Raw genomic sequence first — 23261 nt, 5'->3', positions numbered from 1 at the left:
AGTTGTTCTTTACTAGTTTCCTCAGTCTGAAACCAATTCATTTCTTGTAAGCATCAAGGCGGAGACCACAGGGTTCAGATTACAATTCTACTTCGGAGGAGGAATATGGCTCAAATCACAGCTCCCCTAAACACAAACGCTCCCATACTTCAACAGCCACACAAACACCAAGGATACGTGGCTCTGGGCTGAGCAAGCAGAAGCACAATGGCAGAGAAACAGATGATGATGAAGATTTTGACCAGCCTGACCCGTACAACTTCATGGCGCAAACAGCAGAGATAGCAGAAATAGCCAGGTGAGGAGGTGTTCTGTGCATGGATTCACATGCTGAAAATGGATTGAGGTTTGGGGTTTTTTTTGTGTTCAAAAAAAGCTCAGGTGTGGAGGTAGAAGAAGAGGTAATCTCTCTTGTTGTTGGTGTGCCACTCATCTCCTTCATATCAGCATGTTCAGACTTGAAAGGTTTTAATGGAGCTTTACAGCCTATGCTATGGAATGCTGGTTGCATCTTTCCTCTAAAACGTGCCAAGGTGCAGGGAAGCTAGGTTCTGTCTTTATTTGTAGTTCAGGCTGTGAACAGGTTATCTTCTTTTACCTCTAAGTTTGTAAAAAGATGTGGCTGTTTATACCTGTTTATCTTTTTCTTCTGCTGGAAGTCACTGTATGCACACAGAGTGGTTGGTGTGAACTGTCCTAATTCTCTGCAGGAGTAATCAAACGGCTTAGCAGAGACTGAATGTGTAAACTACTGAAGCTGCTTTGCCTGAAGCCTGTAAGAGAGCAGTAAGCAGTTGCTGTGGGGCAGAAACACTCTGCTTGGCACAACTGAATCCAAACAAGAAAATCTGTATAAATGAGTTGCCTTTGCTTAGCTTGATATCCCTGGATACGGAACCTATTGTGTATTGGTGGTCTGGTGGTTGCCTGGAGGAGCTCATCAGTAAAGCAAACAGATTCTTTTTTTAAACAGTGGCATTTGAGGTTTGACATCTCTAGTATGCAACAGTGTTATGCCAATTTTCCAGAAATACTGGTCTTCCACTGTATGGCCATGCTTCAAATACTTTCAACCGAGGAAGTCATCTTCTGTCTCCTTTTGGTTTGCAGCCCACATCACCCTTATGCTTGCTGCACCGTCCTCAAAAGGGCTTTTCTTGTGTGAAAGTTGCTATCGAGCTTCTCAGAAGTGTGTCAGCCTTCAAGCCAGGCTGCATTACCTGTGCTGCATGAAGAGTGTGTGTGGGAGATGCTGGCTTCCCTCTGAGCAGCGTTTGTAGCGTGGGGAACGCTTCGGGTTGCAGCAGCTATAAATAAATGGTTGCGTCAGACTCGTCTGGCGCTGCACATTGCAGGGCTCAGTCACAGAGTCTGCTTCCTAATTGCAGTCCTGATTTCCGTTGCTGCTCCCAAATTAACTGGGAGGGGTTTAGAGGAGCTAGAGTTAAAAGGGAAAATGCCACTTGTTTACAGTAAGTGAATCACATAATGGATGTATTTGGTGACAGCTCTGTCCAAACCAGCGTGGACAGGGGACACCTTAGGCAAGCAAATCAAACTGTTTGTTATTAGTTCAAGCATATTAATTAAACATTTTCTTTCTGAGAAAATATTTTGATGAACTGACAGGTTTATCCCATTACTTGTTTTCTTATTTTAAGAAGGTATCTTTTAGATGAAGCTGGTCAGCTAGAAGATTTTTTTTCTTTCAGAAGCCTTTCTTTAGTATTACCACAACAGCTACTTTTGGTCTGAAGGGATGGTTGTTTTTTTAAGCTCTGCTAGCAACAATCTAGAGACTTAGTGATTTTGAGATCTAGAGCAATCACTGACTGTTTAACTGGACAGCTGTCAAGGGGCTTGAAGTTTCAAGATTTTCTACAAACCAGATCACTCTAAGTTATGCCATGCTGACGCTGATGATCTCAGCCCTTCTGGAGAAGATGGAATATTTTGAATCACAGTTTGTAAATAACAAGGAAGAAGGAAAGATAATTTGAGGTTTTATTACTTAAGTAGCAAAGAAAAAAAAACCTCTTTTTTTTTCCTTGTAAGGGCTTTTTAGGGAAAACAAAAATGTCCCAAGAAGGCAGTTTGACTATGTTATATTAAAGAAAGAAAAAAGAGGGAAAGACCAAGCAAACTAGGAAGAATCGTAGAATCAACCAGGTTAGAAGAGACCGCCAAGATCATTCAGTCCAACCTATCACCCAGCCCTATCCAATCAACTAGACCATGGCACTAAGTGGATGGGTGTGGGGGCAATAATGTAAAGTTTCTTTATGGATTATCTACAATATTTTCTGGTACTGTGTAGTCAGTAGAATTTGCTCTTTAGCAAATCCCTGCTTTGAAGATGGGTTCAGGAGCGGGGTGGATTTATTTTGTATGCAGCCAGAGCATTCCTCAACACCCCGCCAAGGTACCCAAAAAAACCAGCTTTCCCCAGCCTCTGCAGAGGTTATAACTACCACAAAATTCTTGTGGCTTCCTTGTTTATATTTTATCACTGAGGCTTGTTGAGTCATGTATCCTAATGGTTCTGCTGTACGCCCTGTGCTTTAGACTCAGCCAAACCTTGGTGAAGGATGTGGCCATCCTTGCTCGAGAGATTCATGATGTTGCTGGAGATGGAGACTCACAGAGTTCATCGGGGACGGGACCAAGCAACTCCTTCAGCTCTGTGCCCAACACTCCTGCTTCCACCATATCAGCAAGAGAAGAGGTAAGATCCTGAACAACAAAAAATCTCTGCCTCTGAATGCCAGTAAGTAGACAGGGCACAGTTGTGGTGGGAGACCTGAGCAGTATACGGAGTTGCTGCATCATTAAGAAAACCCTCACCTCTGTGCTTGGAATACACAAAACAGAAAGATTGAATACAATCTCTTCAGGGTACTCTTTATTTTGCCCTCCTCTGTACCACAGCCAGCCTTGCCAGAGGTGGGAGTTCAACATTTCTAAAGGATCTCAAGGCAGCCAGTGGGACTTTGGTTGCTGAAGTTTGCATCTGAGGAACAGGATGCAGCAGTGGGTGCTACTGGGAACAGGATGCTGCTGTGATCCTCGTTTCAGACAAAGTGCTGACTCTGTGCTCTGGCTGCACGCACTCTCATCAGCTCTGTGTTTTGTACCTCTGCTCTGTCCTTTTCTGCCAGGGCTGTTGAAATGCTATGCAAGTCTTACTTGGTTCCACTTCCCTTCACCTATGTATTGGTAGTCAGGGACTCCTTTTTTTTTCTCCAGCCTACAGATTGGGCAAGGAGGAAGGCAGTTATCTTGGGAAGTCTTGTTCTCCAGCTCTTCAGCGAAGCTGTGGCTTCCTCCTGAGCTGTGTAGCATGGTTTGTGTACACAGGTGATTTCTTAGTTTGACTCAGTTCAGATCAAACTTTACTGCGAGGTCACCGGAAGGCTGCAGATCCTAAGGCAAAATTGCCTTTGCTTCTGTTTAAATCCAAACTTCCTTCTATCTATTGCCAGCAGGTGCTTAAAAAAATACACAGCTCTCTTTGTCTGCTGTTTAGATGGACTTCTTGGCCCTCTGCTGTCTTTGACAGTTGTGAGAATTGCAGACTGTTCAAAGCTGAGGACCAAACCTGCCAAGAGAGTAGTTCCAAGAGGCCTTGTAACCCTGCTGTGGTCATCAGTGAAGGTGCACACCAGATGTTTAGGGAGATAACCTAGAAAATCAGGCAAGTGTGGTCTGTGTTAAGCTAGACTCAGCTGCATCCTGCTTTGGAAGGTTTTTTGCCTGGTTTGCTTGGAGCTGCAGTGCCCAAGTGTTTCAAAATCACTTCAGGCTCTGAGATAAAGTGTTCTGTTGTTTCGATTCCTTGTAAGTGCCACACCTGCAAAACTGCCTTTTGTATCATTCTTCTCCAGCAGTTATGATGTGTTGGTAATGACCAGTACTTAGCGCCCAATTCCCTCCAGAAAATCAAGTGCCACTGAAGGATGCAACCATAAATCAGCTCCTACAGAGATATGTCCTCTGCTGCTAGAGGAAGAGCACCTGTGAAAGTCAGCATTTCCACTCTGTACAACAGGATGGGCTCCAATGCACGTAGTTGTGATGTTGAATGATCACAGTGACAGGATTGCTTGGACTCAGACAAATTAAGAGCCTCTCTGCAGTATGGCTTGGCAGCACTGCTATGTGTGGGACATGCCAGTCAGCCAGTCACAGTAGTCAGGAGAGCTAGTGTAGAAAGTGCTCCTGACAGTACCCACTGTTAGGGCAGTTTTTGAGATCTGATGAGGCTGTAAAGGACAAGCTCTGGAATTTGTGAAGGCAGCTCAAGAGCCATTACATTTGGTATGTTCAAAAAGTGGTGGCTGAAACCACCATTTATTTAGGCTTACTCCAAACAAGTTGGATAGTGTGCTGGTTTTGCACCAGACAGAATGTGAAATTTACCACAAAAGGGGTAAATAACAACACTTGCAAGGCACTTGGAAGCTAAATGACACTGTAAGTTACAAAAGTAGACTAAATACAAAAGGTAATTAAAAAAATCTTTATATATATATATGTAAAAAAATGCCAATGCCAGAGCCCCCCCTGGACCAAAGCCCAAAGGCCATATTGCACAGTTGAAATGTTAATCTCATTCTGTGCCTGCCACAGTAGTCCTTATTTCCTACAAACAGCAAAACCCAAAGTTAAGTGAGGGAGCAAGGAAAAGGTGAGAGAAGCAAGAGAAAGCTCGGAGAGCAAAAGAGAAAGAACAAGCTGTACTATCTGGTTAAATAGAGATTTGCAGGAGGATGGGATGGAATACCATTATTTGGTAATGTCCTGTCCAACCACCCTGGGGACTTTCCAGCCTCTGGTACTCCATGGTACTCTGGAGGATTTTTATCTATGATTTGGCATTAGTTCAATGTGATTTCAGCAGGACTAGTGTCTGAGAGGTAACTTGGGTTACACCCAAAACCTGCCATTGCTTAGTGATAGCCTAGAATAGATTAAATCAGCAGAACTTTCTACTGGTGATTCTTAGAAGTGGACTTGAATCCTGTACAGCTCAGGATCCAGCCCTTCTTATGCATCCTGGGTGTATTGTTATGAATGGGAGCAAACCTCTCATCTCATCTTTGGAGCTGGACTAGAGTTAGCAAACATGCTTCTTCTGGTCTGGCTGCTGCTGAATCTGTGCTAAAAGAATTATTTTGACTTAATGCAGGGAAGTTGCTCAGGAGTATCTGAAGATGTGTGTGGTGCTAAGCACTGAATTTATTAAGTGTTTATTAAACAACTTTATATTAAATATTCTGATGAAGGACTTAGTGATGAGGAATGCTACTACAGTTACAATAGTAATGTATTGAAACAGCTGATAAAAGGAAGTTTGTGAACACAAAGTGTTTGTTGTCTCTCATACTGCTCTAGCCCTTGCTGTATTGTATGTCATTTTGCTAGGTCTTGATTTTCTACTGTTAACTGTTTATACCTATTTTAATAAGGTGGAGAAAGATGCAGGAAGAGTAAGTACTGTTGCTGGAATCACTGTTGAGAAGACTTTAGTGCCATATAAGAATCATAGAATCAACCAGGCTGGAAGAGACCTCCAAAATCATCCACTCCAACCTATCATGCAGCCTTATCCAATCAACTAGACCATGGCACTAAATACCTCATCCAGTCTTTTGAACACCTCCAGGGACTGTGACTTCACCTCCCTGGGCAGCCCATTCCAATGCCAATCACTCTCTCTGGCAAGAACTTCCTCCTAACATCCAGCCTAGACCTCCCCCAGCACAACTTGTGACTGTGTCCCCTTGTTCTGTTGCTGGTTGCCTGGCAGAAGAGACTGACCCCCATCTGGCTACATCCTCCCTTCAGGTAGTTGTAGATAGCAATGAGGTCACTCCTGAGTCTCCTCTTCTGCAGCCTACACATCCCCAGCTCCCTCAGCCTCTCATAGGGCTTTGGGCCTGACACTTCTTGGCCTCAAATGGGCTGCTTTTAAATTACTTATTGGTTTGGTTAAAGATACAAAATCATGAGCCTTCTCTTAAAAGTTAAGACAAAACTTAGGTTTAAGCCATAGAATCATAGAATCAACCAGGTTAGAAGAGACCTCCAAGATCATCCAGTCCAACCTAGCACCCAGCCCTAGCCAGTCAACTAGACCATGGCACTAAGAAGACCTCCAGAGACGGTGCCTCCACCACCTCCCTGGGCAGCCCATTCCAATGCCAATCACTCTCTCTGTGAAGAACTTCCTCCTAACATCCAGCCTATACCTACCCCGGCACAACTTGAGACTGTGTGCCCTTGTTCTGTTGCTGGTTGCCTGGGAGAAGAGGCCATCTTCTTCATGTTCTTTCCTTTCAAGTCCAGTGCCGGCTTGGGTGTTTGCAAGAGAGATGTTCAGTTTTCACAGTGCATGTTTGAGGTTGTGTTGTTTTGTTTTTTGTAGCCTCAGCTGTGTAGTTTATAATAACCCAGATTCTTGGCATACTGAACTGAGTACTGCTACAAATTAAGCAGAAGAACCCCAAACAAAACAAAAAGAGTTCAGCAGGGTGAAACCTTCAAGATTTCTGTTTACCAAAGCCATGGGTTGTTTGGGATGCATCGGCTTGTGGGTATGTAGGTTTTACAGGACACAGCTTTCTTCAGACAACCAGATAAATTGGCAGCTGTGTTTGTGCAAGTGAAGTCAAGTGGGTCATCCCAAATCATAGGCCACTCCTATGAACTGTAGCCCTGTGTGGAATTCTTTTGCTTAGTCTTTTTTAAAAGTTGGTTATGATATAGTAAAGAGTCTGGTTATGGTTGTTAAGATGTTGTTTAACTTACTTGGTGTAAGTGTTGGTATGATGAGAGGAAATGCTTACAGGTGTGACAGAACAGAAACCATGGAAAGAGACCAGGTCACATAGGGAAATCTCCTGGTGATGGGAGAGCTGGTGCTGCCCTTCAGTGTATTTTGCACCGGTCACGCTGAGAATTGCTGGCCTATAACAATATCTCATTGCTTTCTGACACTATCATCACTGCAAGCAGCCTAACTTACTGTTTCTGCACTTCATGAGAGGGTGCTTAGAAAAGAGAGAAGCTTTTTAGCTAAACATTTTGGCTGTGATGCCTCTGTATCATAACATCTCATACCTTCTGCCTGTGCATAACCCAGATGCCATTGCATAGATTGTGGGGGGCCTGGGCCTTGGATGGCACTTGGTGTCCTCTTGAAAGCTGTGCACGTTGCCAACCAAAGAGTCTCCCGGGCTGTATGTTTCCCCTCTTGTTTGTGCTCAGAGCCGGCTGGATTTCACTCGGCACGCTCCGTTTTGAAGGAACTAGGGAGCTGCCTGAGACCACCTCCTAAGAACTGGGCTTCACTGCTTATGGGAAGTGGGCATCAAGTGCTGGTCCTCAGGAACGTGCTTTTGGCAACATCCACTCAAAATAACCCCAAAATGTGTGTTCTCTTTGATACTTGCTGTCACAGTCATCCACTAGCATTGATCTCTTTCTTTCTGTTTTAACACAGATTGCTCATAGATCTTTTCGGCTGGCATATCCATTTCAGGTGCACTTTCCATCCCATTATTTTTGTGTCTCTGTCTTGTCACTGTTATTTTCCTCCCCTTTTGGAGTTTTTTGTAAGTCAGTCAACCAAATAGGAGTAGCTGCCTTGTCTTTTCTGTTCTTCCTGTTAATTATTGGCATTATCCAGTGGTTTTGTATTGCTTTTTCATCTCTTCCATGTGTAACTAAATGGTTTATGTTTAATTTTAGTGTGTCTTTAATGTTGTGTTGATATATTGAAACATATGATATGGGACAACAGGTCCTTTTTGTGTTTTAACTAAATCAAATATATACTTCTCAGCTATGTGCTCAAGACTGAAAGTTATAAAGTGGAACAGCCCCAGTGAGTTTCACAGAGTGACTCCAGTGGGTAGATGCTTGCAGGATTTGAGTCTAGTAGTTTTATTAGGAGCCCATACCTGTCTGCACAAGACTTAAATGAATCAGTGTTCCTCTGGGGCTTGACTGAAAATCTGCAATACCTGCAGAGAGTGCCTGTGTGCCTCCTTCTCTACTAATTTTATAATGACTCATTGCTCATTATTTCCAAGTTGGTGCAGCACATTCCAGAAGCAAGTCTGAACTACCAGAAAGTGCCTCCGGGATCAGTGGAACTGAAGGATTTTGACCAAAATATGAACGATAATAGAGAAGAGGATCCCTCAAGAAAAACCAGGACAAGAAACCGTGAGGAGGCAGGCCACCTTTTTCTTTATCTATGCCATTGCTTTAAGCTGCAGGACACTACTACAAAAAAACCCCAACCCTCTTCTTAAGAGCCCTGACTTGTAGATATAGAAACAGTGCTTATAAAAAAAAGAGAATCAGAATTGCCCTTTTTACCAGCACTCACTGGAAGTTTCCACTGTTCTGTAAAACTTGAGACTTGGCCACTTGTTTAGAGGGAAGCATTTGGTCTCAGAACCCATGGCTATGTCACTGCTATTTTAAAGAGAAACCCAAAAATCTCAGCTTTAAGCTATAAGTTGTGTAGATTTCAGTGGTATCCTATTTAGAGCTGCCTGTGGAGCAGCAATGGCAGAATCTGCTGGGTCTTACAAGTAGTTTCTGCAGTGGAGTTTGAGTGCTGTGGCACAGCTGGCTTGATGGGCCTTGCAGGCAGCAAGCCCCCTGTTCTGCGTTGCTCCCTTCAGCATATGATCTGATGCAGTCTCTCTGGACTGAGAAGGCAGGGTAACCTGGAGATAGCTGGCATGATGCTGAAGTGTGAGGAATTGTGACTTGAAACTTGAGGCTGGGGATGGTGTTGGGGTAAGGAGTGTAGTGAAACGATGGTGCTGGAGAGCAGAGGAGCAGGCTGCTGCAGCACTCAGCCATGCTTCTGCTTGCGTTCTGCACCGCTAGCATTGTTTGGGACAGAAATGCTGGAGCAGAAGCTGTGGGGAGGCAGTGAAGGCAGGAAGGGAAAGATAAGCTCCTGCATAGTTCACTCTGGAGGCAAACTGTGACTCGAATGGGCCAGTGGGGAAGGAACTGCTGAGCCAGTGGTACTGATCCTGGTCTGTAACTGACCTGAAGCAATTCCTCACTCCTGCAGATGTGCCAAAGCTGAACAAAAAGTGCAGGTTCAGAGTGCCCCAGCTGATGTGGAATTTCCTGGCAGGAGCCTGGGGGCTTTGCTGAACCATGGCACTTGAATAATTTGGGTCAGTGGTACTGATCCTGTTCTGTAACTGACCTGAAGCAATTCCTCACTCCTGCAGATGTGCCAAAGCTGAACAAAAAGTGCAGGTTCAGAGAGCCCCAGCTGATACGAGCTTTCCTGGCAGAAGCCTGGGGGCTTTGCTGAGCCATGGGACTTAAATATTTGGGGTCTGGTTTTTTACTGTTGTTTTTAATAAAATGTAATGTGGCCTAGTGGGATATTTTGCTGCAAAGGTGGCTTGAACTTGTATAAATCACATTAAATAGTTTCAGTGAGACTGTGGGGCTTCTTGGCTAATTGGCTTTCTGTTTTGTTGTTTGTTTTTAGTGGAGAGGTGCCTGTGAGGGCATTTTCTTTCAGAAATGCTTAAACAGTTAACATTTAACTGACAACTTGGTCTCTAGGAAAAAAAAATCTGAACAAGTTAGTATTAATCTTTTTGCCAGAATGCTGCAAGAAAGCTACACACCATCTCTTCATTTCCCTTGAGCTTCAGATATCACCCACATAGATCAAGATGTTTCACTGGAGATCATTTACTATTAAAAGAATTTCCATTTTTATAGTATGCCACTTTTGCTCATAGTTCTGTGATTTGCCCTTATATTCTAGGTAATCTTTGACAATCTGATGTTGAACCCAGTGTCCCAGTTATCACATACAATCCGGGAAAATACAGAAAACCTAGCTGAAAAAATGAAGTAAGTAACTTCTTATCCTTGGCCTGAGTTTGTTGACTTGCTACTCATGGAAGATAATGCTTTGTCACCTGGGAAAGTCTCTTTATCAAGATGTAGGGAATGTAGATGTAGGAAACTGTGTAGTGGATGAGAGGTAATAAAATTATTTGACATCTCTTTTTCTCCTACATTTGGCCTTTGGAATTTTAGTGTTGGATTTGTAATTCCTGTTGATGCCTTAACTTTGACACATTGCTTGTGCAAAAATATAACAGGAAATGGGTGAATTGAATCATAGAATCATAGATTCAGTCAGGGTTGGAAGGGACCACAAGGATCATCTAATTCCAACCCCCCTGATTTGGGCAGCGACACCCACCCTAGATCAGGCTGGCCAGAGCCCCATCCAGCCTGGCCTTAAACACTTCCACACATGGGTCCTCAACCATCTCCCTGGACAGCCCATTCCAGGCTCTCACCACTCTCATGCTGAACAACTTCCTTCTCACGTCCAGCCTGAACCTACCCACCTCCAGCTTCACTCCATTCCCCCTAGTCCTGTTGCTCCCTAATATCCAGAAAAGTCCCTCCCCAGCTTTTTTGTAGGCGCTGTTCAGATACTGGAAGGCCACAAGAAGGTGCTTCCTCTATCACAAGGCTCTCATAAAGCCTGCAGATCACCAAGTATGTGAAATCTCTTCGAAAGTTCCTGTTGCTGTAGAAGACATCAGTTAGAGAAGTTCCAAAATCAGCTGAAAGCGGCTTTGCCCAGTTACTAATCCACTAATCTCCTTTGTTGCTACATCTTGTGACAATTAAGTCTTTTAAACAAGCAGCTTTTGGATAGCAGTTTTAAGACCTGCACCACTTCTTGTGTTGCAGGATTCTGTTTCAAAACTCAGAAAGGACCTGGGAGGAGATGGAGGCCAAAATGAATTCGGAAAATGAAGTGCCAATTCTGAAGACATCGAACAAGGTAAGACCATGCAAATGAGCGAAATACTGAAGGATGGCATCTGTGAAACTGGTTAGAAACCAAAACGAGAAGCTGTGGCCCTTTCCAAATTGGTTTCTGAGATGTCCTGTCCATTTGCATGTGTTGGGACTGATCCTATTTGAATCATGACAAAGTGAGTTCCTTCAGCTGTTGTGTTTCAGCAAACTCTTTGACTCTCTCCTTGTGATTCATCTTCAAAGACTCAGACCCTTAGCAGGTGTTTAAGTTCAGGGTCATTAGGTTTCATTTAAACATCAGCCAAAAGATCACCTACGGTGTGATTACCACAGAATCAGCTGTAGACAGGCATTTCTCATGCATGTTTGTTTTTTTTCACCTGTAACAGTATGATAATGTGGCAATAAAGAAACCTTAAGTCCTAAGGTAGTGCTTGTGCCCTCATGTCATTAGGGGCTTCTAGTAGTGACTTAAGTACTATAATGGTGTGATGGTTTGGGTGTTCCCTGCCCCCCCCACCCCCACTTTAGAAATTACCCAAACTAGGCTCAGCTGGCTCTGGGAATATAAATGAAGCTATTTATTTACAGCTAGCACAATATACAAGCAGATATTTACAGTATATACAGTTATAGACAGAAATATACAAGGTAAAAGGTAATACAGAAACACAGCTCCCCTCCCAGAAACCTGAGTCCCCAGGAGGGGCTCTCAACCACCCCTGCACCTTCCCCCTGCCCTCTCAACCTTACCCCAGTCCTAAGGAAGAACAGAGGTTCGGCCAAGAGGTTAAGAAGCAAAGTGGGTTGGGCCAAATGGAAAGTGAGGTTAGGGAGTAAGATGTTGCTCAGCCAGCAGCCCAAGCGAGAGTGAGAGAAAATGGCGAGAGTGTTATCTAATGTTTTCATTTCTTGTTCAGCAAGCCTCTGAGGGAAGTAGACATCACCATTGTTTTCCTTTCACAGCCTATGATCTAGTTCTTCTCACCGAAACATTCTAGCTAGCTTCAAACTGGCACAAATGGATCAAGCACATACAGTTTGTGCTAAGCGTACCTGTTGCTCTGTGTGGCTTGGTGCTGCATGCAGTGTGTATGTGGCCAATTGCTTTGTCTGGCCTCGGAGCTGACTTTACTGAAATCCTGATGTGTTTGGTATTAAGGAGGATGTTGAGGAGCCTTTGCAGTTATCTGGCTAGCATTTCAAGTCTAAAATCCAGTCATCTGCTCTGGCTATGAACTCTGCGTGTTGTAGCGCTTGGTGAAATGATGCAGAGCAGAGATCCCTGTGCACTGCCCAAATGCCCCTCAGTACAGATACTAGCTTTGTCTTTTCTGTTAAAACAAGCAAGGCTGGAACTGACTTTGAATTTGCTTGATCAGACAAGACAGACAGAGTAAGACTAGATTCCCACATCAGTTGAGTACTTAGTTGCTTAATATTTCATTCTAATTTTCATTTTGTTTCTAGGAAATAAGTTCTATTCTGAAGGAGCTCAGGAGAGTTCAAAAACAGCTTGAAGGTTAGTCACTTAAAATACTCTTATTTTGTCTCTCAGATTTCAGTAGCACAAAATGAAGTAACGTGGCATGATTTGCCAGTGGAAACTGGAAAAGGGTGCAGAAGCTGAGTTTGTTAGCTTGGTACTCTTTGGCAAGAGCATACAGAATAAACAGCAGATTTAGCCTGTGCTGCTGGTTTGTAAGAAAATTGTTGACTTTTGAAATGTGGAAGCTGTTGCTGGGGAAATGCTTTGTTGGTGATAATTAGTGTATGCCCATAAGATTAACTGGCAAAGGTTTGTTCTGCTGAAATAATATTTAGCAGCTCTTTTAGCCAATAAGCTGTGCTGTGCTTTTTGGACTTGAGTTTAGCACACAGAGCTCTGTACAACAGAAAGGGCAAGACAAGCTCTTCCTTCACCTTAATAAAGCCATATGAAAATATACAGGTGTCATTTTGGGCTCCTACTGAGAGCTTAACCATTTGGCTGTTGTAGTTTGTCTTTTCCAAGTTAACAGGAAAGTTGAGTGTCCTCATAGCTTGAGTTTGGGAAAGGTTTTGCTTGTTAAAGCTGTTTAGGCCTGAAGGTAGTAGTGAAGAAAATACTGTGGCCGAAGTGAACATGAGCACTGCCTACAGGTCTGCTGCCTTCAAAATGAAGGCAGTAACCTTCTGTTCAGAAATTTCTGAGTTGTGCTAACATGTCTGTGTATATCTCTTTCCCCCCCCCCCCCCCTCAGTCATAAATGCTATCATTGACCCTACTGGAAACTTGGATATAGTTGCCAGTAACAAAGTATCTTCTGCTGCTAAACAATCTACAGCCACTAAAGTCAGGACTGCTAACACTTCTGGATCTACACTGGAGACTTTGTCCCCAGCACAGATGAGAAACTACGCACAGAAATCGAACTGTGGGTCTTCTAGCTTACAAGATTCAAATTTCATTCCAGATGGAGAGAAATATGTGATCTGATCTGATCTGATATTTTGTATTGCTATCATCTTGTAACCTACTGTTGCATTAGTATCGTGTGTGAGTGGTTTGTGGACAGTTTGTGTGGAGCAGTTGTTTAGATTGCCAACACGTTGCACAAAAAAAATAAACCTATGCTGTGAGGGTGAATGGAAAGTCTGTGTATGCCTTTTAAACAAGAGTAGCACTGTGGAGCAGCACATATTCAGCATAGAGGCAAAGGCAAACTGGTTTGTAGAATATTACTCACTCTTCCAATGTGCCATATGCAAACGGGCTTTGCAGATGCTCCAATTCAATACTGCCGTGGCTGAAGTGTTCTTGCGTTGGCCTCTTTATAATTATTCAGTTGTAATGAGGCTCAATTTCAACCTCCCCTTTTTTTTTGGGTACTACATTTGGGTTTGATTGATTAATCTGGTATTTTTCTTTAAGTGTACAAGTGAAGCATTACAACCCTGCTGGAATCAAGGTGCAAATCCGACAGAACGATCGTGCAATATCTTGGGTTTCTAGGAGAAACTCTTACTGCACTTGGGTAAGAAGTCCTCTCCACTGGTCATAAAAGGGCAACTACACTGAAGTTGTGAATCCTTTCAAATCCTTTTTTAACCTTCCCCTCCTCCCCCATTCCAAACCAAGGCAGAATAAACCCTTTGTTGTTCTCTTAGGAAAGTGTAAAAGTTAACAATGATGTTGATATAATGACTACTCCTACAGTTACTATTTTTGATGATGTCTCAGGCCCAAAGTTTGGGATAGATACAGTTTAGCTTGCCAAATTTTCATAAACTTGGTGCAGATGCTGTCTCTAAGCTTACTTTTTCTTGTGTTAAATATACAATCTTTCTACAATGAGCTACAAATGTGCTTGGCTGGGCCAAAGACTAAGATGCTTGTGATTTGCTAATTGCTAAGGAAAACATCTGTTCCGATGGCTCATGTAATAAGCTTAATTGCACAGTTGCTGTGAACCAGCATTCACTTGACAGCACTGAAAGAAACAATGGCTTCAATGTAGCTCCACCTTTATGGCTAGTCCTGTTACGAGTTTTTCAATGCAAAAGTGCTTGAAGCCCACCAGTCTGTGGTATTCTGCTACTCAGCAGTGTCAAGCTCTTGGTACCTTTTGTGTTTTTTGTCTGGATTTTAGTTATAGTCTTTTATAATCCTAGAAACACTAAGGATTATGTGCAGTTGCACTGAGAAATTTCTTGTTTAGAAAAAGTTGATTTTTCTATTATGTTTTTCAGTTAAACTGCAAAACACTGAGCGATTTTTGCTATTTCAAGGACAGAAATAGAGGTTGTTGAGGGGGATCTCTTCCAGATGTGTTTGCTCACAGTTGTTTTTTTCTGTCGTATATAGATTTCCTTTTTCATTTTTCCTGATCAATAAACAGTAATCAGGTAAAGAAATTCTTTTGTAGCTGTGGAGGTTATGCTTACTGGGAGAGGTGAGCAGATGAGTTCCACTTTGCCCTCATACAGTGTGTAGTTTAACCAGTGACAATGGTTTCCCAAGCTTGACTGCTTCTTGTGTGCTGACTTTATATTTTAGGGTGGATAGTGGATTCCTTAGTTTCAGTAGTTACCTGAGCTTTTCTGCTAGAATGTTGTAACAGTGGAAACTTGTTAAAATAATTTAAATAAATAGGGATGCTCACAAATTGTTTAATCTTACTAATGATGACCATGGTTGCTTTCCTGGTCAAGCCAGTAGGAGCTTTCTATCCATTTCAGCAGAAACAGGATTGATCCCAAAATGGGAGTATTACCAACAGACTATTAGTTTATTTGGAGTGTGCAAGATGCTGGCTGATAAGCAATAGGTGCAAATATCCTTCCAAGATTTCCAGTAGGTTATAAGACTCATCTGCTTGTGTGGAGGTGCTTTTCCATGAGGAAATCTGCTGGATTTCACATAGATGAATGCAGACTCAAAAAAGAGTTAGCCTTTGATGTTCTTCTGCCTGTAATATACACACTAGCTGAATGTGTTCATTCAGTCATCTATTCTGATCTGTCTTTTCTTGAAATACCTGACTGTGTCCTTGATGACTGTTTTAAGTGGTGGTATCGTTCCTGACATACGAGACACAATTTTTCAAGCCCTTCTTGGTTAGGGTTTGAACCTACCAGGTGCTACCCCAACTCATTAGGAGTTGAAGGACCTTCACAGATAAGGTGTTGCTGTTGATTTCACTTCTGCTGTAAAGACAAGTGAATTAATTACTCAGACAACTGACTTGTATTATTTGTTAACCAAGTTTCCACATCTTCATGGCTACGCTCTAGTGGATTTTGTTTTCTCCATGATGTGTCCTTGATGGGACTTCTGTTTACTTTCATTAGAAAAATTGCTTGATTTTTTTTTTTCATTCATAAACACATTGGAGATGGATTTTCTTCCATGGTCTCTCTGTTCTGAACTTGAGAGAGCCCAGAGACACCTGACATCAATTCAGTCAGCCTGCAAACTATGGTACCTCTTCAAATGACTAATAAGGATGCTTCAATAGGGGTCTGTTTAATAATTTGGAAATGTGTTTGAAGGTGAGGGGAGGATGCACAGCTTATTCTGTTTTATTTATGACTCAGCCAAACTATAAAATGCTTCTGTGTCCTGTTCATCCTTGTATCTTTGCATTTAAAACAGTTTTGCTAGTCAATACTGAAACTCAACACATCTTTTCTTGTATTCATTGCTTCTGAAGCAAGCCCCATTTGCACTTGTCTGCTCCAGATAAGCCAAAGAGCTAGCCACCTGACTGAGTCCTGTGTTGATTGTTCATTCTTACAAGCAGTACTGTATGCAACCATGAAAACATGCCTCTGTGTGACTCCACTGGGAACCTAAGGTGTGTGTGGTGGTGTGTCAGGGTGGCCAAGGATTGTAAGATACCTGTTGGTTGCCATGAGTTATGGATGGTCCTTGCATTGAGCTTGACAGCAGGGACGCTGGCCTGTGGGTCACTCTCATACCACATTGCTTTCATGTGTTTTGTATCTGACTAAAGAAATGTAATGAAGGGTGGGATTTTCAAAGTCTTAGGGAAGCAAGTGCTCAGGTCCTTTTGGGTTTCTGTCTGCTTTGGGTGCCTGACACTGTGAGCACCTTTCAAAATCCCAGCTCTCAGCTTTTCTGCTATACTTGAAAACCATGTTCTCAGTTAGATGCTTTCAAATGTAGAAACCTGCTACTCTGTTCTGATGGTGTGAATGTAACTTGTGCGAGAACGTGTGTGTGGGCTTGGCGAGCGAGGATCTAAATGTATCTACACTGCTGTCGTGTCATAGTTGTGTTCCTGGAGGGAAGAACATCTGCACCATCTTTGAGCGTTGTAGTAAAGGTACAGCCAGTGGAATGTTTACATACAGCCTACTGAAAAAAAGGAGAAAACAAAAAAAAAGACGAGGCAAAAAAAAAAAAAGGCAAATAAAAAGAGTGTAAAGTATTTAAGTGCAAGGTTCTGCTACTTTTTCCTTGGTTTGCAGATCACAGTAGCTATTTTCTGAAGTTCTGTAGATGTGTATAACTTTTGCAAAGACCAGACAGAGCTACCTGTTCACTTTTGATGTGCCCCGTGCTGAATTGTGCCTATTTCACTCTCTGCTGTTGTTATGCTGCTGATTCTGCTGTTCTGAACTGTTCACTGGATCATTCCATTTGCATGCAACACAAATGCAAGCTGAGCTGTCTGAGAGTAAAGCTGAAACACGTTTGTGTAACTTGAATCAATTTCATGGTTTTTCTTTTTTCCACACCCTCTTGAAATGCTGTGTATAATTTTGATTTATTTCTCCTGCCCTGATTATTTCTTCTTCTTCTTTTGTTGTTGTTTGTTTATTTGCTTTTTGGTTGGTTTGGTTTTTTTTTTAATGGTAATTTATTTTTGTTTGGATTATAGGCAGTATCTGTACATTTTGTTTCAAGGTAATATTGTGGATGTCTTTTAAAAACCAAATTGTTATTTTATATAATTTTATCATAAAGTTGCTCTAATAAATCATTCTTTTATCATGTGACAGTGATTTTGTGTGTTCATTTGGGAGTGGGCAAAATAGATACTTGGATTAAATTTTTGAACTGCCTGTTTACTTCAGTGTAATGAAAGAATTGTCAGCAGCTGAAGACTTCCAGTGCAACTGGTTCCATCCTGATGATAGCTATGCCTGGGATCCCCTTTCTCTGCCTCCTGTACTTCCAGTTTTGAAGTCCCCAAGCACCAATCACCTGAGGTTTGTCTTACGTCTGAGTATGGTGTGGTGATATTTGCTTTCATTTTTAGTGCTGGTTTATTTCATTGCTGTGATTAACAGGAGTACTTCAATCCAGCCTGAAAGTGATCATTCCCCAGCAGGTACGTGATTATAGAAAAACATTGTAAGATGATGTGATGGTTTGGGTGTTCCCTGCCCCCCCCCCCCCCCCGACTTAAAATCACCCAGACTAGACTCAGCCAATCTGGAAATTGAATGAAGCTTTATATTTACAGCTTAGCACAATATCCAAGCAGATATTAACAATATCTACAGCTATAGACAGAAATACACAAGTTTAATACAGAAACACAACAGCCCCTCAAAAACCAGAGTCTCCAGGAGGGGCTCTAAACCACCCTTCCACCTCCACCTTCTTCTCACCCTTCTACCTTACCCCAGACTTTGCCTTACATTCAAGGTGAGTTTGGAGAATCAGCCAGGGAAGTTAGGAAGCAGAAGGATTAGTCACACAGACGGCAGGTTAGAGAGAGAAGTGCAGCCCAAAGCCAGAGAGCAAACTTCTCTGTGTGTTCTTGTTCTTTTACATCTCAGCAAGCTTATGAGTGAAGTAGTCATCGCCATTGTTTCCTTTTCACATCTTATAATCTAATTCCTCTCACTAAAATATCCCAACTAGGCTCAAACTAGCACTCAGTCATAGAATGTCAGGGGTTCCAGGGGACCTTGAAAGGTTATCTAGTCCAACTCCCCTGCCAGAGCAGGATCACCTAGAATAGGTCACACAGGAATGCATCCAGGCAGCTTTTGAATGTCTCCAGGCAAAGAGACTCCACAATCTCTGTGGGCAGCCTGTGCCATTCTCCCTCACAGTGACAAACTTTTTCCTTATGTTCACATGGAACTTCTTATGCTCCAGCTTGGCCCTTGCCCTATCGTTGGGTATCACTGAGAGGAGCTTGGCTCTGTCCTTCCAGCACTTGCCCTTCATGTATTTATAAACATTAGTGAGGTCACCCTTTGGCCTCCTCTAGGCAAAAGAGCCCCAGCTCCCTCAGCCTTTCCTCATAAGAGAGATCTTCTGCTCCATCATATTTGTAGTTCTGTGCTGGACTCTTCCAAGCAGTTTCCCTGTCCTCCTTAAACTGAGGGACCCAGAACTGGACACAATTTTCCAAGTGTGGCCTCACCAGAGCAAAGTAAAGAGGGAGAAGAATCTCAACCTACTAACCCATGGATTTATGGATGACCACATTGCTTAATTGATTCCTAACCCAGTCCACATGAACCAAGGCAAACTCCTCCTTTATCCTAACGTGCTCTGGAGCCTCAGGGATTTGGATCTCCTGAGGACAGTCTCCAGCACTATAGAGAGAAACAATTATTTTGCCTTCACCTTTCCATCCTGCAGTTCTGTCTGACCTTTGCATCCTTCCTGGCACTTTTGAAATAATCTGAATTCCTCCTTCCATTCTACACAGCCTTCAGGTGCTCCCCACCTGCCCTGCTTTTCTTGGTGCTGCAGGGGACTCTGTCTCTATATCGTCTGCATTCACACAGCTTCAGTAGGAAGCAGATGATGTTAGCTGATAAAAGCATTGCATTGTTTGCCAGCAAGAACTAAAAGGGAGAAGAAATTAGTATCTAACCAGGATCAATGGGAGACTTTCCATCCTCTGGTAACCTTTGCATTAGATACTTGAGCATGAGACCCTTTATGCTTAAAGTTTTAGGAAAGGGTTATTCTTCTTCCACTCTTGGAAAGCTTTCTTATGCTTAACTTCTATGTGCTGTCTCCTAGAGGTTTTCTGCTCTCTAAGATAGAAGGCTGGGTTGCACACTGACTCTATTGCCTCTCCACAGGCTTTCCCAGCAGTACTGAGTGGTATTTGAGCTGGGATGCTAGGCAAAGTGCCCTTTTGAAATCAATAGTGCATCCACTTCATTAATTTTTAACAATCTGACTGAATAAACATAAGAGGCAGTGAAACTGTGGCCAAAACTATTTGCAATGTAATGAAAGCTGCTATCTGGCAGAATTTAGAAATAGAGAATAGATGGTAAAAGTAATGAGCTCTTCTGTGCATCTTCCTGCTGAGTGTTCAGCTGCAATCCTGCCTGGCTCATCAACACCCTCATCTGCACTAGAAAATAGAGCCTGGGTTTTGCACATGTGTGCAGAAGGGAACATCAGAAAGTATTTCCTTGAGAAAGGTTTGCAGGATCCTTCTTTAGAGAAGACAAGGTCTCATTTTTGTGATGTTGCTTGAAGATCTACCAAGAGACCCTTGTCTTTTGGGTCCTGCCCATGTGGTGATGTGGGAGGATCGTGCCCTTTTTGACAAGGGCATTTTTAAACTCTGCAAGAGCAAAGACCTGCTGGTCTCAGCTTTTTCTGGTGGGATGGGCTTACCAGCACTGGGACAACTCAAGTTGTGCCAGGGAAAGTATAGGCTGGATGCTAGGAGGAAGTTCTTCACAGAGAGAGTGATTTGCCATTGGAATGGGCTGCCCAGGGAGGTGGTGGAGGCACCATCCCTGGAGGTGTTCAAGAAAAGCCTGGATGAGGCACTTAGTGCCATGGTCTAGTTGACTGGCTAGGGCTGGGGGATAGGTTGGACTGGATGATCTTCGAGGTATCTTCCAACCTGGTTGATTCTATGATTCTAACTGTGGGTGGTTTGGCTATGGAATCTCTTTCTTTCCTTAGGAGGGGTACAAGTGTTTGGATACAGCCCTGCAGAGACTTGGAGCATCCCTGACACTGTTACCTAGAAAAAAATGTTATGTTAGTGACTGTTTGGGTCTCTGAATCATGGACTGAGTGAGGGAGGTCAAGGACCTCCCCTGGCACAACTTGAGGCTGTGTCCCCTTGTTCTCTTGCTGGTTGTCTGGGAGAAGAGACCAACCCTCACCTGGCTACAGCCTCCCTTCAGCTGTAGACAACATTGTTCCAAGGAAGTGTTCAATATTTGAGATGAAGTATTTAGAGTTAACTGTTTCACATCCGTGGTTAGGTATTTTAGGGAATGCATCAATTAGTTAACAAGTGGAAACTGAGTAGATCTTTACAAATATTTCCAAGCAGAACCATCACAATTTTATTTAGACTGAATTTTTCTGTAGGCTTGTCAGCTGAATCACTTCCCAGGTCTTGATCTGAAGTAACTTTTGTATTTCTCCCCAGCTCATCTTGAGTGTACAATCTTTCACTGCAAAGTATAAATAGAGCATTTCTCTTTTCAAGTGTAAGGACCCTGGCTGTTCCAGCCTCCCATCCTTCTGTCAGCTGCTGGTGTTGGGAGCCCAACCACTCAGTCCTCAGAAGTGTAGCTTTGTAGTACTCCCTGCAGCAGTAAAGACATTTCTGCCTATTATTAGCTCTTGGAGACGAGAGTGTGTTAAACTGGCAGTTTCTTCCCAGTGAGCCTCCCACATAAGCATGAGAAAAGCTTTCACTGTATCTTTTAATGCACTCTCCTAACAAACTGCAGGCCAAGCAGGCTTTTTAGAGGGAATACATTAACCACAGAGTGGCATCTAACTGTACAGTGAGAGATGTATTTACTCTGGATGTGGGGTGGTGGCAAGCTAACCAGAGAAGCTAATAGAAGGAGCCTTGTCTGAGAGACAGGGAAGAGGAGGAATAAAACACATTGCTTGTTTGCCTCTAAACTTGACAATCTCTTTTACCCCCCTCTCTCCCATTACATGAGTTGGCCAAATAAATCATATTGTCTCTACAAACCTACTTCTGTCCTTAAACCCTCAAAGCTACATCACTGGTTGTGCAATTGACGTTGGGCTGGTATGTGAGATCAGCTAAGCAGAAGGAAACCAGGCTTTTGGATGCTGGAGAGGAGGAGGAAGATGAGATTGTATCAATGCTACAAGTGGTTAGAGAGCTGCTGAGGAGAAGAAATTCAGGTCCTTTTTCTGGAAGCTGCTCTTCTCCCTGATCCAACCTAGCTTTCCCCAGTTGGAAGGAAACTGGTGATGCTGGAGCAGTAGTTGTTTAAGTCCTGAACTCCATATGAAGGTGCTGCTTCTTGTGTGTGGTATAATCCTGAACTCATTGAAGTTGGTGGGAGGTTTCATGATTGATGTCAGCATAGCTTATGCCAGGATTCCAGCCCTGCACATAGAGCAAGGTGGCTTGTTGCTGAGCTCACTGCCATGCTGGGGACACACTGGCTGGGGCTTGTGAGGTGCTTAGCCAAAATGTTTAGCTTGGATGCCCAGCCACTGCTGTCAGCAGAGGAGCAAGGGCACTTCCCAGAGATGATTTGGACTTTTAGCATAGTGGCTTGCTGAAGCTGCTTCTGTTCCTGACAGAGACCTGAGTCAGATAGAGTCTTGGGTAAGCAGGATCCTGCTTTCTGGCAACCCAAGTCTAAAGACACAGTGGTGCCTTTGCCTTTGATTTTAAGCCCTGATTTAACACAGATCTGTGAGAGCTGAAGTGGTAAGGGATCCATGTACAGCAGTCAGACCATGATCTCACCTGCTCCACTGTCCTCTTTTTTTCTCACTTTTAGCCTTGGAGTTACTGCTTGCATTTTGGTCCCAGGGGAAACAGGCAATTAGTGACAACATCAGCTTCCCAGAGAAAGGTCTCTTTCTGCTGCACCTGACCTGCCTTCTGGCTCCTTTTAGCTTTCTCATCTTCAGCAGCTTACTCTGACATGTGATAATGCCTTATGATTCTTGTTGACTCTCAGCTGTTGCTCCCTGCAGCCTTCCCCAGATACTGAACTAGGGAACTGCTTCCTTTGGTTCAGGGGGGTCAAGGAACTGCTGGGAGAACAGCAGAAGAGTTGCTGTACTGTGTTGTGTCAACTGAGGTGCAGCTGTTGGTTTTGTGCTAGTTTGAAGCTGGCTGGGATATTTTGGTGGGAAGAATAAGATGATAGGCTGTGAAAAGGAAACAATGGTGATGTCTGCTGCACTCATAGGCTTGCTGAGATGTATAGAAACAAAAACATGAATAGATAACAGAGTGGCTCTCTGGCTCTGGCTGCCTGTCCTTCTCTTCCTAACTTGCTGTCTAGCTAACCCTTCTGCTTCTTAACCCCCCTGGCTGATCCTCCAAACTCACCTTGCACGTAAGGCAAAGTCTGGGATAAGGTAGAGGGGCGGAAAGGTGGTTGAGAGCCCCTCTTGGGGACTCTGGTTTCTGGGAGGGCTGTTGTGTTTCTGTACTACTCTTTTTTAACTTGTATATAGCTGTATATACATTGTAAATACCTGCTTTTATATTGTGCTAAGCTGTAAAGATAAAGCTTCATTCTTTAACTTCCAGCTGGGCTGAGTGCAGTCTGGGTGATTTCATAAGGGGGGGGGGGGCAGGTAACTCCCAAACTGCCACAGAGTTTTACAGGAAACATCATTTCTTAGAATCATAGAATCACAGAATCAACCAGGTTGGAAGAGACCTCCAAGATCATCCAGTCCAACCTAGCACCCAGCCCTAGCCAGTCAACTAGACCATGGCACTAAGTGCCTCAGCCAGGCTTTTCTTGAGCACCTCCAGGGATGGTGCCTCCACCACCTCCTTCTTAGAAGCTGCCTCAAGCTCAACCTCTCTCAACAATGTCACTGCACTTTCCAAACACCATTTGTTTATGATGAAAGCTAAATTATTTGAAAGGACCTAATTTGCTCCTTTATTTGTCCAAGGATGACTGGGCATCTGGGCATGACTGCTCACAAG

General features: G+C 43.3%; 1 protein-coding gene across 3 annotated transcripts in view; it reads left to right on the top strand.

Moving 5' to 3' along the window:
• Window positions 1-17349, top strand: part of CEP170B (centrosomal protein 170B) — a 60097-nt gene extending 42748 nt beyond the window's left edge. For all 3 annotated transcript variants that reach the window (XM_064162330.1, XM_064162193.1, XM_064162261.1), the window contains 7 exons: window positions 52-298; window positions 2566-2725; window positions 8097-8240; window positions 9824-9912; window positions 10774-10867; window positions 12316-12367; window positions 13089-17349. In XM_064162330.1, coding sequence (XP_064018400.1) covers window positions 52-298; window positions 2566-2725; window positions 8097-8240; window positions 9824-9912; window positions 10774-10867; window positions 12316-12367; window positions 13089-13324 — 1022 coding nt within the window. In that variant the 3' untranslated portion in view covers window positions 13325-17349. The remainder of the gene's footprint in view (window positions 1-51; window positions 299-2565; window positions 2726-8096; window positions 8241-9823; window positions 9913-10773; window positions 10868-12315; window positions 12368-13088) is intronic.
• Window positions 17350-23261: the final 5912 nt, after the last annotated feature.

The sequence above is a fragment of the Pogoniulus pusillus genome, chromosome 1 (genome assembly GCF_015220805.1).
Source record: "Pogoniulus pusillus isolate bPogPus1 chromosome 1, bPogPus1.pri, whole genome shotgun sequence".
Lineage (NCBI taxonomy): Eukaryota > Metazoa > Chordata > Aves > Piciformes > Lybiidae > Pogoniulus > Pogoniulus pusillus.
Note: the sequence above shows the minus strand (reverse complement) of the source record. Positions and strands in the feature narration are given on the sequence as shown.